The 16,674-nt window shown below is 39.2% G+C and overlaps 1 protein-coding gene across 1 annotated transcript; it reads left to right on the top strand.

The window, feature by feature from the left end:
* LOC138359453 (vesicle transport protein SEC20-like) lies at window positions 1-14,026 on the top strand. Its single transcript, XM_069318622.1, has 6 exons — window positions 1-19; window positions 2,749-2,859; window positions 3,827-3,940; window positions 12,700-12,825; window positions 12,974-13,163; window positions 13,524-14,026. Exons 2-6 carry the CDS (start codon window positions 2,776-2,778, stop codon window positions 13,712-13,714), a joined length of 705 nt encoding a protein of 234 aa, XP_069174723.1. The 5' UTR covers window positions 1-19; window positions 2,749-2,775; the 3' UTR covers window positions 13,715-14,026.
* Window positions 14,027-16,674: the final 2,648 nt, after the last annotated feature.

Below are 16,674 nucleotides of genomic sequence, written 5' to 3'. Positions count from 1 at the left end.
AGAGTGTCTCAGGTGTCAGGTAAGTGTGTCTGATTGGCAAGTTTTCATGCTTGTAAACTGTTTAATAAATGTAACCAAAGCTGTCAAAGATTGAGGAAAGATGTACACGTTCGTAAGTACTTGCGTAACTGCTTCGTGAATCTGGTCCCTAGGGTCTAAACAACAATCACATAACAGACAGATAAAACTCTCCAAAGATGGTTATAACACTCTTAGATATTGCAACTGAATTTAATAGCTTCTTTGTCCAACCACTTGGGCTGGACGGTAGAGCGATACGTCTCACTTCATGCAGGTCGGCGTTAAATCCCCGACCATCCAAGTGGTTGGGTACCATTCCTCCCCCCTACCCCCCCCCCCATCCCAACCCAAATCCTTATCCTGACCCCTTCCCAGTGCTATATAGTCGTAATGGCTTGGCACTTTCTCCAGATTATTCCTACCTTCCTTATTTTGATCATTTACTGCTAACCTTGCCAGAAAAATTGCAGCGGCCCAGACACATGTTACTACGTATCTCACCGGCAGCTATCCTAACTCTACTTCTTTTACCAGTCAGCACGATAGACATTATATCCATAATTCAATTGCTTAAAACCAATCACTTCAGACAACACACAGCCCCTCTGTTTAAGATCCTTAACATGCTAAACATAAATTCACTCCACACATTCTCATGTGATATTTACATGTACAAAACTGTGTTCCTAAAGGCTAATCTTGATCTGTTACTTTTCCTTGATAGGTGTAATAGAACCCATGAGCACCACACCAGAAATAAATATCTCTTTGATATCCCCAGTCAAACTAAATCTGTGCAAACACTCCATGCAAATAAAAGGACCCAGTGTTTGGAACTCACTCCCTGATGAATTAACAAAAATTATCCAACCTGTTCAAAAGTAAAACCAAAAAGTACCTCATTTCATCCTCATAGTTTCCTACCTTGTGCTTCAAACTGACACTGTGTCTTGTACTACCAACTTCCCCAATATTAGTACTTAAGGCACATATCCTTGCCAGTGTAATCCCCTGTCACTTTATATTATTGTTATTTGTTGATAAAAAAAACCTTGCTACAATGTACCTTCTCATCTTACATTATATGTTAGATTAAGGACCTGCCGAAAATGCTATGCGTGCTAGTGGCTTTGCAAGAATGTAAAAATACCAATCTTATGTAATCTCAAATCCATTGTACCTTCTTGTAAATAAGTAAAAAATAAAAATGTTAAGTTTGATTGTTGGTGATGAGCTGGTTCCTAACATACAGCGAGACGGGTAATGACCATCATCTCCCCAGCTTGGTAAAAGGTACCAAAGCTTGATGAAATTCCATCACCTAAGCCTAGTAAAGTAATATAACGTAATGTAAATATTGCACTTTATTCAAATTTTTTTAGGCATATCAACAAAGATCCTAAGCAGCCACAGATGATTGAGTTAAAGGTTATGGCATTTGTGCAGATTCTTCCATTTGTTTATAGGTCTGGATCACTTCATACAATATAATCTTGAAGAATCATTGAGCTACTCAGTCTTACTTGACCATCAAAGTGCAATTAATATCATGTGTTGATTATCTAGCACAAATTATTCATCTAGCATTATCTAGATGGATATTTTCTAGCATTATGATTATCCAACAGTCATGGGAGGCTACAATATAAATTTTGAGTTGGACATCAGCTCCTGGTCTCAAAAAGGAGTCCTGTTGCACAGTGGTATATGTTGTCAGCTCACAATTGAGAGTAGTGGGTTCAATTCTAGGGCATAATGTCATAGATGGTACAGTACATAGATTGTGTGTAAGCATGTTTCTTTCGTCTGTTCATCTAGCTCTAAATAGGTACACCCAGACGTTAAACAATTGGTATGGGTTGCATCTTGATGGAGGTCAGTAGTTGGCCAAGGGAAACCTTGTTAAACCTAAATAAAGGCATCCTGTCACCAACAATAGGTAACATTTGATGACGACTGCACATATCCGGGCAGCATAAATACTTTATCTTAACTGTATACATTTACATGTAGATTACTTGCTTTTGAGTGAACAACAAAATGTTGTTTTGTTTGGTTGTGGCTCCTCCCATCACAATGTAATGTAACAAATGCCAGAACTACTGTATTGACCACTGTCCAGGCCACAATAAAGGTACATATGATTTTCTGTGTATTTTTATCATTTTATAAAGAGTTAAACAATGAATTTTTATTTTTTAATTTGTTTGTTTTGCTAAGGACAGGAAGCCTATGTATTTAATTAATTAATGAATATATGCATGTAATATATACTTTAAACGTGTATTGAGGTCCTCCAAAGTTGAACCTCTTACTTTCCTGGGATGCAACTCTAAATAAATACAACAGTTGCCTAACTTCTAGGTACCTATTTCCTGTTGGGTGAACAGAAACATTTGGTGAAGGGAAATATGCCGAACAATTTCTGTATCTCCTGGGAATTGAACCCATGATCCTCGATTGTGAGTCGAGAACAAAGCTAGCTGTACTACAAGACCCTAAGTTTATTGATTATTTATTGATTTTGTTGACATCTGGGTGACAATTTTGATGATAGCCACAATTGCAGGGTTTACATTAGCCACTTTATCTGCAATATTTATTGAATCTTGTGACTGAAGGATGCGAGTTAAATGCTGCCAGGTTTAGCATTACAGTATTCTCAATAATATATATTAATTAAATCTTTGATACTAATAACGTTGAATGTATTATTTATTCTTCCAGAGTGAAGAAACACCATTTTCAGGCACAATGCCTCAAGATGACCAAATGTATGTCAATGTCGTGAAGCAGGATATAGTGAAGTATGATGTGACAGTGAAGAGTCTTATACAGGTCGGTCTCCTGAGATGTGCAAACATAATGTATTATGACATAGCTTTTCCCTGGGATATTTTTCATCTCGTCCATATAAGTGTTATAATTTGTTCCTATTCAGGCTGATAATTTGCATATCCCACACAATGTTAACCCATTTATTAAAATTCATAATGCATCACAGGTATTTCTTTGCATTAATTTCCTTAATCTATTTCCTCATTGTAATTTCACTTTATTACTGTACTCTGATGCTGCTTTTCTCAAGCTATTTAATTTTTACTAATTTGCATTACTCTTCATTGAGCTTAAATTAGGAAAAAGAGCTGTGTTCCAAGCTGATAATCTGATCTTCCTAGCTAAACAATATTATGCAGTATAATCTGATCATGTTCTTCACTTTCACATGTGCAGAATAAGTATGATCACATCCTTATGAATGTCATTTCAACTGCCTAGTGGACTATAGGGGTACTTTACTGATGAAAACTCCAAACTTTACACTAGTAATACATTACTTATTGTATTACATTACAGATTGTTTGTTTCTGATTGGGAAGTTTTGCCTGCTCGTTTGGCTTTGTTTGCAATTTTTAACCAGCTGTAGCTTATTTTGGGATTCTTAGCTTTCTGGGTGCTTGACCTGGTAGATGGCAGACATAGACTGCTGCCAATTACATGGGGGTGTCTATAGGTCATTGCTCCTCGTGCCTCTCTGAGAGCAGGTTCTGGCTCGTGGTCCCCGGTAGGCTAAGAACTCCATCGATTGAATGTTGCCATGGTCTGATATATACACATCAGCCTGGTATAGCTCTGGGGATCCTCTGGGTCTCACCCAGAAAATGGTGTTTCATTACATTCAATGCTGGTTTTTTAAAATAAGTATTCACTCAAAACTGTTAATTTTCCATATGATACATTATTTGCTTAATAACTTACATATCACAAAAAAGCACATCATATCGTGAGCATTTTTACTTAACAGGAAATACGTGACCATAGTGGATCTCAGGCTGAACTGGATGATATTGGATCTTTGGTTCGCTCACGTATCTGTCAGCTTCGAGAGCAAATTGATGAATTGAAGCGTTTAGCACAGGTTTGTTCACTTAAAATTAAGTATAAAAATATAATTTTTTCATATCATAAGTGATATTTAATTAGTTTATATACTGTAAGAGTGTGTGTGTCTGTATATATATATATATATATATATATATATATATATATATATATATATATATATATATATATATATATATATATATACATACATATATATATATATATATATATATATATATATATATATATATATATATGTATGTATGTATGTATGTATGGATGTAGATGTAGATGTAGACACACACACACACACTCTTACAGTATATAAACTAATTAAATATCACTTATGATATGAAAAATTTATATTTTTATACTTAATTTTAAGTATATATTAATTTTAATTGATTTTAACTTTATTAACTTAATTAATTATTAACTTTATTAACTTTTAATTAACTTAATTTTATATATATATATATATATATATATATATATATATATATATATATCTGAAAACTCACACCCCAGAAGTGACTCGAACCCATACTCCCAGAAGCAACGCATCTGGTATGTACAAGACGCCTTAATCCACTTGACCATCACGACCGGACATAATGAGGTGATAGCCGAGGCTATTTGAACCACCCCACCGCCGGCACTCGGATAGTTATCTTGGGCATAGCATTTTACCAAATCACCTCATTCTTTGGGGCAACACGTGAGGAACACAAATGCGAACAAGCCTGAATGGTCCCCAGGACATATGCAACTGAAAACTCACACCCCAGAAGTGACTCGAACCCATACTCCCAGAAGCAACGCATCTGGTATGTACAAGACGCCTTAATCCACTTGACCATCACGACCGGACATAATGAGGTGATAGCCGAGGCTATTTGAACCACCCCACCGCCGGCACTCGGATAGTTATCTTGGGCATAGCATTTTACCAAATCACCTCATTCTTTGGGGCAACACGTGAGGAACACAAATGCGAACAAGCCTGAATGGTCCCCAGGACATATGCAACTGAAAACTCACACCCCAGAAGTGACTCGAACCCATACTCCCAGAAGCAACGCATCTGGTATGTACAAGACGCCTTAATCCACTTGACCATCACGACCGGACATAATGAGGTGATAGCCGAGGCTATTTGAACCACCCCACCGCCGGCACTCGGATAGTTATCTTGGGCATAGCATTTTACCAAATCACCTCATTCTTTGGGGCAACACGTGAGGAACACAAATGCGAACAAGCCTGAATGGTCCCCAGGACATATGCAACTGAAAACTCACACCCCAGAAGTGACTCGAACCCATACTCCCAGAAGCAACGCATCTGGTATGTACAAGACGCCTTAATCCACTTGACCATCACGACCGGACATAATGAGGTGATAGCCGAGGCTATTTGAACCACCCCACCGCCGGCACTCGGATAGTTATCTTGGGCATAGCATTTTACCAAATCACCTCATTCTTTGGGGCAACACGTGAGGAACACAAATGCGAACAAGCCTGAATGGTCCCCAGGACATATGCAACTGAAAACTCACACCCCAGAAGTGACTCGAACCCATACTCCCAGAAGCAACGCATCTGGTATGTACAAGACGCCTTAATCCACTTGACCATCACGACCGGACATAATGAGGTGATAGCCGAGGCTATTTGAACCACCCCACCGCCGGCACTCGGATAGTTATCTTGGGCATAGCATTTTACCAAATCACCTCATTCTTTGGGGCAACACGTGAGGAACACAAATGCGAACAAGCCTGAATGGTCCCCAGGACATATGCAACTGAAAACTCACACCCCAGAAGTGTATCACCTCATTACTCGAACCCATACTCCCAGAAGCAACGCATCTGGTATGTACAAGACGCCTTAATCCACTTGACCATCACGACCGGACATAATGAGGTGATAGCCGAGGCTATTTGAACCACCCCACCGCCGGCACTCGGATAGTTATCTTGGGCATAGCATTTTACCAAATCACCTCATTCTTTGGGGCAACACGTGAGGAACACAAATGCGAACAAGCCTGAATGGTCCCCAGGACATATGCAACTGAAAACTCACACCCCAGAAGTGTATCACCTCATTATGTCCGGTCGTGATGGTCAAGTGGATTAAGGCGTCTTGTACATACCAGATGCGTTGCTTCTGGGAGTATGGGTTCGAGTCACTTCTGGGGTGTGAGTTTTCAGTTGCATATGTCCTGGGGACCATTCAGGCTTGTTCGCATTTGTGTTCCTCACGTGTTGCCCCAAAGAATGAGGTGATTTGGTAAAATGCTATGCCCAAGATAACTATCCGAGTGCCGGCGGTGGGGTGGTTCAAATAGCCTCGGCTATCACCTCATTATGTCCGGTCGTGATGGTCAAGTGGATTAAGGCGTCTTGTACATACCAGATGCGTTGCTTCTGGGAGTATGGGTTCGAGTCACTTCTGGGGTGTGAGTTTTCAGTTGCATATGTCCTGGGGACCATTCAGGCTTGTTCGCATTTGTGTTCCTCACGTGTTGCCCCAAAGAATGAGGTGATTTGGTAAAATGCTATGCCCAAGATAACTATCCGAGTGCCGGCGGTGGGGTGGTTCAAATAGCCTCGGCTATCACCTCATTATGTCCGGTCGTGATGGTCAAGTGGATTAAGGCGTCTTGTACATACCAGATGCGTTGCTTCTGGGAGTATGGGTTCGAGTCACTTCTGGGGTGTGAGTTTTCAGTTGCATATGTCCTGGGGACCATTCAGGCTTGTTCGCATTTGTGTTCCTCACGTGTTGCCCCAAAGAATGAGGTGATTTGGTAAAATGCTATGCCCAAGATAACTATCCGAGTGCCGGCGGTGGGGTGGTTCAAATAGCCTCGGCTATCACCTCATTATGTCCGGTCGTGATGGTCAAGTGGATTAAGGCGTCTTGTACATACCAGATGCGTTGCTTCTGGGAGTATGGGTTCGAGTCACTTCTGGGGTGTGAGTTTTCAGTTGCATATGTCCTGGGGACCATTCAGGCTTGTTCGCATTTGTGTTCCTCACGTGTTGCCCCAAAGAATGAGGTGATTTGGTAAAATGCTATGCCCAAGATAACTATCCGAGTGCCGGCGGTGGGGTGGTTCAAATAGCCTCGGCTATCACCTCATTATGTCCGGTCGTGATGGTCAAGTGGATTAAGGCGTCTTGTACATACCAGATGCGTTGCTTCTGGGAGTATGGGTTCGAGTCACTTCTGGGGTGTGAGTTTTCAGTTGCATATGTCCTGGGGACCATTCAGGCTTGTTCGCATTTGTGTTCCTCACGTGTTGCCCCAAAGAATGAGGTGATTTGGTAAAATGCTATGCCCAAGATAACTATCCGAGTGCCGGCGGTGGGGTGGTTCAAATAGCCTCGGCTATCACCTCATTATGTCCGGTCGTGATGGTCAAGTGGATTAAGGCGTCTTGTACATACCAGATGCGTTGCTTCTGGGAGTATGGGTTCGAGTCACTTCTGGGGTGTGAGTTTTCAGTTGCATATGTCCTGGGGACCATTCAGGCTTGTTCGCATTTGTGTTCCTCACGTGTTGCCCCAAAGAATGAGGTGATTTGGTAAAATGCTATGCCCAAGATAACTATCCGAGTGCCGGCGGTGGGGTGGTTCAAATAGCCTCGGCTATCACCTCATTATGTCCGGTCGTGATGGTCAAGTGGATTAAGGCGTCTTGTACATACCAGATGCGTTGCTTCTGGGAGTATGGGTTCGAGTCACTTCTGGGGTGTGAGTTTTCAGTTGCATATGTCCTGGGGACCATTCAGGCTTGTTCGCATTTGTGTTCCTCACGTGTTGCCCCAAAGAATGAGGTGATTTGGTAAAATGCTATGCCCAAGATAACTATCCGAGTGCCGGCGGTGGGGTGGTTCAAATAGCCTCGGCTATCACCTCATTATGTCCGGTCGTGATGGTCAAGTGGATTAAGGCGTCTTGTACATACCAGATGCGTTGCTTCTGGGAGTATGGGTTCGAGTCACTTCTGGGGTGTGAGTTTTCAGTTGCATATGTCCTGGGGACCATTCAGGCTTGTTCGCATTTGTGTTCCTCACGTGTTGCCCCAAAGAATGAGGTGATTTGGTAAAATGCTATGCCCAAGATAACTATCCGAGTGCCGGCGGTGGGGTGGTTCAAATAGCCTCGGCTATCACCTCATTATGTCCGGTCGTGATGGTCAAGTGGATTAAGGCGTCTTGTACATACCAGATGCGTTGCTTCTGGGAGTATGGGTTCGAGTCACTTCTGGGGTGTGAGTTTTCAGTTGCATATGTCCTGGGGACCATTCAGGCTTGTTCGCATTTGTGTTCCTCACGTGTTGCCCCAAAGAATGAGGTGATTTGGTAAAATGCTATGCCCAAGATAACTATCCGAGTGCCGGCGGTGGGGTGGTTCAAATAGCCTCGGCTATCACCTCATTATGTCCGGTCGTGATGGTCAAGTGGATTAAGGCGTCTTGTACATACCAGATGCGTTGCTTCTGGGAGTATGGGTTCGAGTCACTTCTGGGGTGTGAGTTTTCAGTTGCATATGTCCTGGGGACCATTCAGGCTTGTTCGCATATATATATATATATATATATATATATATATATATATATATATATATATGTCGTACCTAGTAGCCAGAACTCACTTTTTGGCCTACTATTCAAGGCCCGATTTGCCTAATAAGCCAAGTTTTCATGAATTAATTGTTTTTCGACTACCTAACCTACCTAACCTAACCTAACCTAACTTTTTCGGCTACCTAACCAAACCTAACCTATAAAGATAGGTTAGGTTAGGTTAGGTAGGGTTGGTTAGGTTCGGTCATATATCTACGTTAATTTTAACTCCAATAAAAAAAAATTGACCTCATACATAATGAAATGGGTAGCTTTATCATTTCATTAGAAAAAAATTAGAAAAAATATATTAATTCAGGAAGACTTGGCTTATTAGGCAAATCGGGCCTTGAATAGTAGGACAAAAAGTGAGTTCTGGCTACTAGGTACGACATATATATATATATATATATAAATATATATATATATATATATATATATATATATATATATATATATATATATATATATATTTATATTTTGTAATGGAAAAAAGAAGTGTAGGTGTTTGGCAGTCCTCCCAGTGGCTGGTGTCAATGCCTATCACATTTAAAAAAAAAAAGATGACTGCATAGCTGTTGTGTCCTGTGGCAAAGTAAGGCAAAACAAGCAAAACAAATAGTATGAACAATGAAACTTTAATTAAATTTAAAACAAATTATAAATAAGACAATTCCTTGGCTATGTACAGTGCAAACTCACAAGATTAAAAAAATAACATAAAATAATATACTGTAGTGGTGACGTTACTCTAAAATGGATAAAGACAAAATGAAATTAACAGGTGCTGAGAATAAAGCGCTGGCTGAGAACATCCACTAATTGACAGAGCGTATATCAGATGGTTGTTTCAGCTTGAGAGCACAGAATATTCTAACTTCAATGGCTGGTGCAGGCCCAGACATCGGCTAGGTAGATGGCGCTGAGGTGCATAAGTGCAGTGGTGCAGACATCGATTCACCAATCAGAAGCTGGCAGGCTGGAAATGCTAGTTTGGTGATCGGCGACGAGGGAGGGGGGAGATGGAGAGCGAGTGTGATTCGTTTGCGCCTGGCAAAACGTATTTGACTAAGTATGTACTACACTTGCTTGTAGTATCTAGAGGTTGAAGATGTACTCAAGTAACATGACGATAGGAAAGAGCAGGCCAAATCTCTCTTGAAGGAGATTATCGCTCCATTATCGAGACATAAATGAAAAAATACAAAACAAATGGAACACATTTGAAACAAAGAAAGATTGCTACTGTATTATGGAGCAGTCTACCCGACAAACACTGAATGAACCTTTATGGCATTTGTCGGTTTTCCAAATTGTTACAACTGTTTTTTTTAATTTATTTTTTTTTATTTAAGAAACATGGAGCAGCCTAAGTGCCGACCATTGAACGAACCTTTTTGACATTTGTTGTTTTTCAATTTTTTTTTATTTAAGAAACATGGAGCAGCCTACCTGCTGAACACCAAACGAACCTTTTGCTATAAGACAAATGAAAAAAAATTATTGAACAAATTTGAAGAAAGAAAAATGTCATAAAGGTTTGTTCAGTGTATGTAAAGTAGGCTGCTCCATTATTTAAAACATCGAATATCATATTGATGTTTTTCGATGGTAGAACGGATTAATTTGATTTCCATTATTGTCAATGGGGACATTCGTGTTGTATGACATCCATTTCACATGATGATCGTGGCGCTGGAACAGATTAAATTCGTTATTCGAGGTTCCACTGTATATGGCCTACGCTCGTGGTTCCCTGTAGGTTGAACTCCATAGGCTAATGCTCGGGTCTATCGCACATTAGCCCGATAGCTTCAGGGTCTGCGGGAGTCCTTGGAGCTTTCCTAGGTGAAACCTCTGGGTCTCGCCCAGAAAATGGCGTTTCATTATATTCAACGCTGGTTTTTTGTCTTCTTTTCCTTCTTACATTTTTCAAGCATGGGTTTGCTGTTCTCATTTTGTCCATTTCCCTCCTGAGATATATGAACTGTTGTTACTTCTTTACATTTCTGTGTTATGGGTTCCATCATCTCATTTACTGACTTCCCTTCCATTTCAATCTCCTATTGAACCTCCTACAGATAATACTTAACAATCCTGTAGTCCCCTCTTCCATATTCTCTTGCTCTTTGCCCTTTTTCCCACTCTTTTTGTTCTACAATGTAATCAAACACAATAATGCAGTGGTCACTGGCTCCTAATGGTACCTCGAATTTTAAGTTCTCTATATTTTCTTCATTTTGGGTCAACACTAGGTCTAGGGTAGGTGGTCGATCACCACCTCTTTCATTTGGACGGCTCCATGATAAGCTGCCATAGGAAATCTATCTGTAGTGTCCACAAATATCACTCCATGAGGATCCTTTGTTAACTAGTCTATTTCCCTGTAGTTAAAATCCCCCAGTATTAGGATCTTTGCTCCGGTTCTCCTTACCACTATGGCTGCCTTTTCTATTCTAGCATGTTTCAATTCATTTATCATATTCCTCCCTTGACCTTCCTGTAATTAATAGAGGGTTGTAAATAACACCTAACACTCTCTTCTTGGTCCTCACAATTATTTTACCTAGTATAAAATCCTTCTGGTTGATTATCTCTGAGATATCTATCTTTTCAAAGCTCTGATGTTCTTGTATTAGTAGGGCTACTCTTCCTTCCCTAGTCTAGTCTCATTTCTGAGGATGGCATCTGTGAGTACTGTATTGGTCTAGACTTGCACTTGTTCCTCTGGGCTCTTTCCTCACCAGTGTGATTAGGCCCAATTTCTTGTTGCGACTGATTATCTTTCTGCTCTGGAACCTCCCTTCTATTTCAGTCTCCTATTGAAGCACTTGGGAGAATGTGTTCCCTCCCAACTCCATTTCCTCTCCCTCTTTCTATTTCTCTTAGCTTCCTTACTCATGTCCTGAACAATGACCACCTGGGTGTATCTTCCCCCTATCCCATAATCTTCTCTTCTCTTTGCCAATATATACTTCCGTTAAAGACTTCTTTGGAAGGTAATCCCACACTGGTCTTTGTTGTCCCTCCCTATCCTAAAAAGTTTTATATTTTTTGGGTTGCCTACACTTTGTCTAGGATCCCTTTAACTCTTCCCAGTCTCCATCTTCTCCTTGTCATATGGCTTCCTCTGGTTCTGGTCAGATTGTTTATAATAATTGATAGCCTCACTTTCTAATTATTGTTTATTGTAATACACTACCTGCTTTGATCTGATAGCCTCTTTTACTATTTGCCTTGCCTCTATTTTTTTTGGCTACTTCTGGAAAAGTTCTTTTGGCACGTGACCCTCATTGTTTCATCGCTTTCTCCACTTTTTGGTAATCGTTCTGTTGCTTCTCTAGCCGAATCCTTTGCATTTTTACCTTCCTATACTACTACCTTTAACTTTTTCTTCAGCTCATTAACACTCACTTCCCTGCCTTGGTTCTCTAATTTCAGTTGATCTCCTTCAGCCCTGATGTCTGTTATTAGTTTGCTGCTACTTCTCAATTCCTCTTTCAGTTCTTTTATGGTCATTACAGGACAGTGGGTTGGTTGTGAGTGGGTGGGGATGTGGATAGAATGGGTGCATGTGGGAGGATTGTGGGAGTGTCATTACGATTGTAGAGAAAACAAAGTGGTGGTGGTCATTGGCCTTATCTGCTCGGTGAGACAGGCGAGCATAATGTGAATGTAATATAAGTGTGTTCAGTTTAAATTAATGGTCACAAAATGAAAATCACATTATGCAAAAAAGCATACTGTATTGTATAAATTAAAATATTATGATGTATTTATAATATAATTATAATTATTTAAAGGTCCACTGTATGTACAGTATACATAAATATATAAATACACACAGTATATTCATTATGTATTCTATACTCTATATAAATAACAGTATTTTTTAAGATGTTCACCTAATATCGAGACAAAATTATAGTTTCACAATATATTAAGACTAGTCTGTAAATTATGTATAATAATACAGTATTAACAGCATTTTTGAGACCACAGTTAGAATAGTATTGAAACAAATTAAATTTAAGAGATTAAGTTAATTCTACAATTCTCGAAAGACAATAAGAAAATATAGGCACCTGCTGCACGTAATATGTTTACCTGTACTTACCCAAAATATGCATGTCCCTCCATTTTGTTTAAGGAACAAGATAGTGAAGTGGATCGTATTGCACTGGCCGAGGAAGCTGCCAAGAGTGACAAAATGCTTCAGGACAACCACAGAGCCTTTCGAAATGCTCTCCTTGCCTCTCAGCTTGCCATTAATCAGGTTACATCATTATTTTCACATTATTTATTACATTTTTACTTTTATACTATTATTTTCCTTAATAGTGGTAACATTAAAATATTTTAAGGTTCAAAAGATTATTTCTAGATACTACAGTTTTACTGAACAGACATTTTAAAATTTACAGCGAAGTAAAGATGAACTCTTTACCAACACTGAGCTGAGTGAAGAGGGCGAAGCTGGTATTCGTCAACGAGACCGAATGAGCAGAGAAATGTTAATGAAGAAGTCTTCCCAACTTTCGGATGATCTGCTCACTGTAACACGGTTGATAAGAGACAATACAGAAAAGAGCCGCACTACTGTTGATAAACTAGGTAAGTTTTCTGATCAAGGACATTAATCCACCTATCTTGATAAGTAACTTTGCAAATGGTCTTATCACAGATGAGAGCAACTGCTTCCTTTCATACAAAGCAGAACAATGTATCATCTACAAGAGAAGTTTGTTATTGCTCAATTAACTAGTGTCATTGCTGGATACAGTACTAATTACCACTAGGTATTACTCAGATTGCAATGAGCAATAAATAAAATATTCAGGGGTTTAAGGTATGTTATGATAATCATGGAGAGGGAAGATATGGTGCACGAGATATCATTCATGAGTACCAGAAGTTAGTATTACAAAATATTTTACAATATTTAAAGTTTTAAGTGTTTCCAAATATTTTCAGTGGAAGGATCACAAACTATTGGAACAACCCAAGAGGAGCTCAAGACCATGGGATCCGTTATTAGTCAAGGAAGGAAAATTCTAAATAAATATGGGCGAAGGGAGAATACAGACAAATTACTGATATTTCTTGGGTTAGTATTTTTCTTTGCTTCTTGCCTTGTTGTTTTGAGAAACAGATTTATCTTTTGATTAAAGTAACTGCAAAATTATGGCCTTTTAACATATATTGTTCTTGATTTGAAAAGCTGAATTAAATAGCATACGTTTTATTTTTTCATAATTTGTTGTGATTAATAAGTGGCTATCATAGATGCCTTACTGCCACTGGGTTAGTAACTCCTTCAGGGTGGATTCATACCATATAAAAAACTAAATAGTTTTACCATTTGCACGCTCACACAAAAAATAAAATTAAAGTGAGGAAACACATTTGTAAAAATTATAAAATACAGTATATGTATTGACACTATGGATTGTAAAAGTTAAAAGGCATTATATGAATATGTGTAGTGTTTGGCTCAGCCTCCCAGAATGCATCAAGCCATTTCTCTCAAGTTGCACTATATGTAGTGCAAACATTTTTATGATAGGTGTTCTGTTTGACAAAGACTTCATTCTAGAGATACTGTATTAAACATATCTGGTACCATATTTTATATTATAATTGGTGCCAATAACTTATTAGTCAACCTGGTATAGTTAATTGCCATATTTTCCAGCTCTACCATGGCCAAAGTTAGTATACAGTAGTAACAATTTTTTTTTCATATTTTAATAAGATTAGAAAGAAATCTATTTCTTTTGAATTTATTTGTTCTTGAGCATCTGGGGCTTGTCAGCTAAACAAGTGAACAGTGCAGGGGTTAACCCACATGAGAAATATGCCTGGATAAGATTTTATCAGAATATTCAGATAGACATGGTTACAATGTAAAACATTTATGGACTAATGTTTTGACCCATGGCATCCTTCAAAAAGATAATTTGACCAAATGTTTTGTACTTTCATCCTTTATTCTACAATCGCCATCAAAACACTATGTATTGTTATCACTCGCTGATTGTTAACACTTGGCAGTTCAGCACCACACATTCCCGACTAAACTTGCTGGGCTCTTCAAGCTGGCTAGCAATGTGAAAAATATTACCAGCTTTTTTTCCAAGGCATTAAGTTGTCAGTTATTAGCATCACAGAACAGGTAGATCATAGTTATATAGATTTATTTATCAATATGCACACAATGTTATATTCTTTGAACAATAAAACATACAGATTTTGTTTTTATTACACTATCCATGTTCTATATATAACAATACATGTTTATGCACCATATGGAGCCACTAGAAACAGGCCTGGTGAGGGTGATAATCCCCAAACACAATCCAAGGTCGGCCTAGCACCAAGTTTTAAGTACATGCATTGACCATATTTTATTTTCTTCATATTGTTATTGCTTTTTTTCCAAGTGCAGTGATGCACTGGGACGTCAATGTTATATGTATCACAGAACATGTAGGTTCTAAGTACACATTTATTTGACACTAATATGCACACTGTTATATTCTTTAATCAATAAAAAAAAAAGTTGTTGCTGTTATTACATTATAGTACATACATCACTACTGTACATTTTTATGTACAACACATGACTAAGCAATTCTGGTGGGTGTGGTAATGAAATCCAAGCACAGCACAGAGCCACACTTTACAAGCAGACATCACCTGACAACAGAGCTACATACATTGTGAAGTAGTCACAACTGCCATTATCATCAGATTTCTGTCATCAAATCATGAATATGAATCACTTTCCACAAATTTAATTTCTAAAGGAATACAAAGTCTCATTACATCACACATAGATGCACAGAACTGCTGTGAACATAACAAACATTGCATTCACTGTGTGAACCGTATACAAATATACATGCTATACAACAGGATCTTCTATGACACTAATTGCAATTATTTTGTGATTAATTTATTTCATCGTTATTAAGTGATGCAGGGGGCACAAGCTGCACAGCAGTTCTGTGTAGCTAAAGCAGTATACATTACCTGTGGTTGCCCTCTCAATAACGAGGCCCTCACCCAGGTGGGTTGCCCAAGATATCTTTTTCCGGTGTAACAGGCCTCAAGTTTTACCTCCTTCCCTCCTAGTTGTCACATTTCCAAGATGGGGTCACATAGTAGGCATCCTTCAGTCTCGGGAGACTATGGAGTTGCGCCCTAGTTGTCAATCCTGGTGCAGCGTCTGGTGTGACTGATGAGGCCAATCCGAGAGTGGCAGTCCATCCCACACCAAACACAAACGAAGTCCGATTCTGGTCTGTCTTCCTGGCTACCGGCTTCCCTTCTGTCTCTTTGCCTCCGATTCCTTGGCAAGTGACTCCTCGAACTTGGAGAGACCTCTTTGAACAGACTGCCCCCAGGCTGAATGGGGGTCACATAGTTGTTTGAAAAAGAATGACTTCTGGTGAACTGATCTTTCATGTAACATCACCTTGCCTGTCTAGTCAGGTCATGTTATCTACTACCAGTGGCCACAGCAATCTCCCCCCCCCCCCAGGCTGGCTCCTCCACTTCAAATGTGAGTAAAGATCTGATTTTTTTCAGTGATAAGGTGTCCAGTTCCATCAGGGCATTTCCCATAGGAAACTGCAACCTCATGCCAAATGAGGTAGAGCCTCATGGTAACATCTTTGAGTTTGTTAGGTTGTGACAAGTGTGGCTTTGGCAGAAATTACATTAGACAGAGGAACAGCTGGCTGTCCCATCTTGGCAGGTCAAGGTACTTATTTCAGAGTTGTATGTCTGTGAATCCCCAATTGTTTCACTTCTTAGGGCCTGGAATAGGTTATTATTAATCTATTAAATGCCAGTCAACACATTAAGTTAATTTATCCTTGTTGCATATTCAGTGCTCTTGTACAGTGTGCCAACTCTTCCATCCTGTGAAATAAGCCATGGGTGTTCACTGAAAGGGCGAACGAAGTTCTATTTCATGATATACTGGTAGCGAGGATGTAGTTATTAAGAGTATATTACATAGATGATACAACAGTGGACATGCCAACCCTTTTACTTTTTATCCCTTCCCACCACTATCATCTATCACTACTACCCCTCTTCACTTTTTCTTCTTTAT

Source organism: Procambarus clarkii, chromosome 91 (genome assembly GCF_040958095.1).
Source record: "Procambarus clarkii isolate CNS0578487 chromosome 91, FALCON_Pclarkii_2.0, whole genome shotgun sequence".
NCBI classification, from domain to species: domain Eukaryota; kingdom Metazoa; phylum Arthropoda; class Malacostraca; order Decapoda; family Cambaridae; genus Procambarus; species Procambarus clarkii.
This window is presented reverse-complemented; position numbering and strand designations above follow the sequence as displayed.

Coding starts and splice junctions, on each gene's coding strand:
- LOC138359453 (XM_069318622.1), top strand. CDS start 2,776: ATGCCTCAAGATGACCAAATGTATGTCAATGTCGTGAAGCAGGATATA. Junction 3,941..12,699: donor AATTGAAGCGTTTAGCACAG/GTTTGTTCACTT, acceptor ATTTTGTTTAAG/GAACAAGATAGTGAAGTGGA. Junction 13,164..13,523: donor CACTACTGTTGATAAACTAG/GTAAGTTTTCTG, acceptor AAATATTTTCAG/TGGAAGGATCACAAACTATT.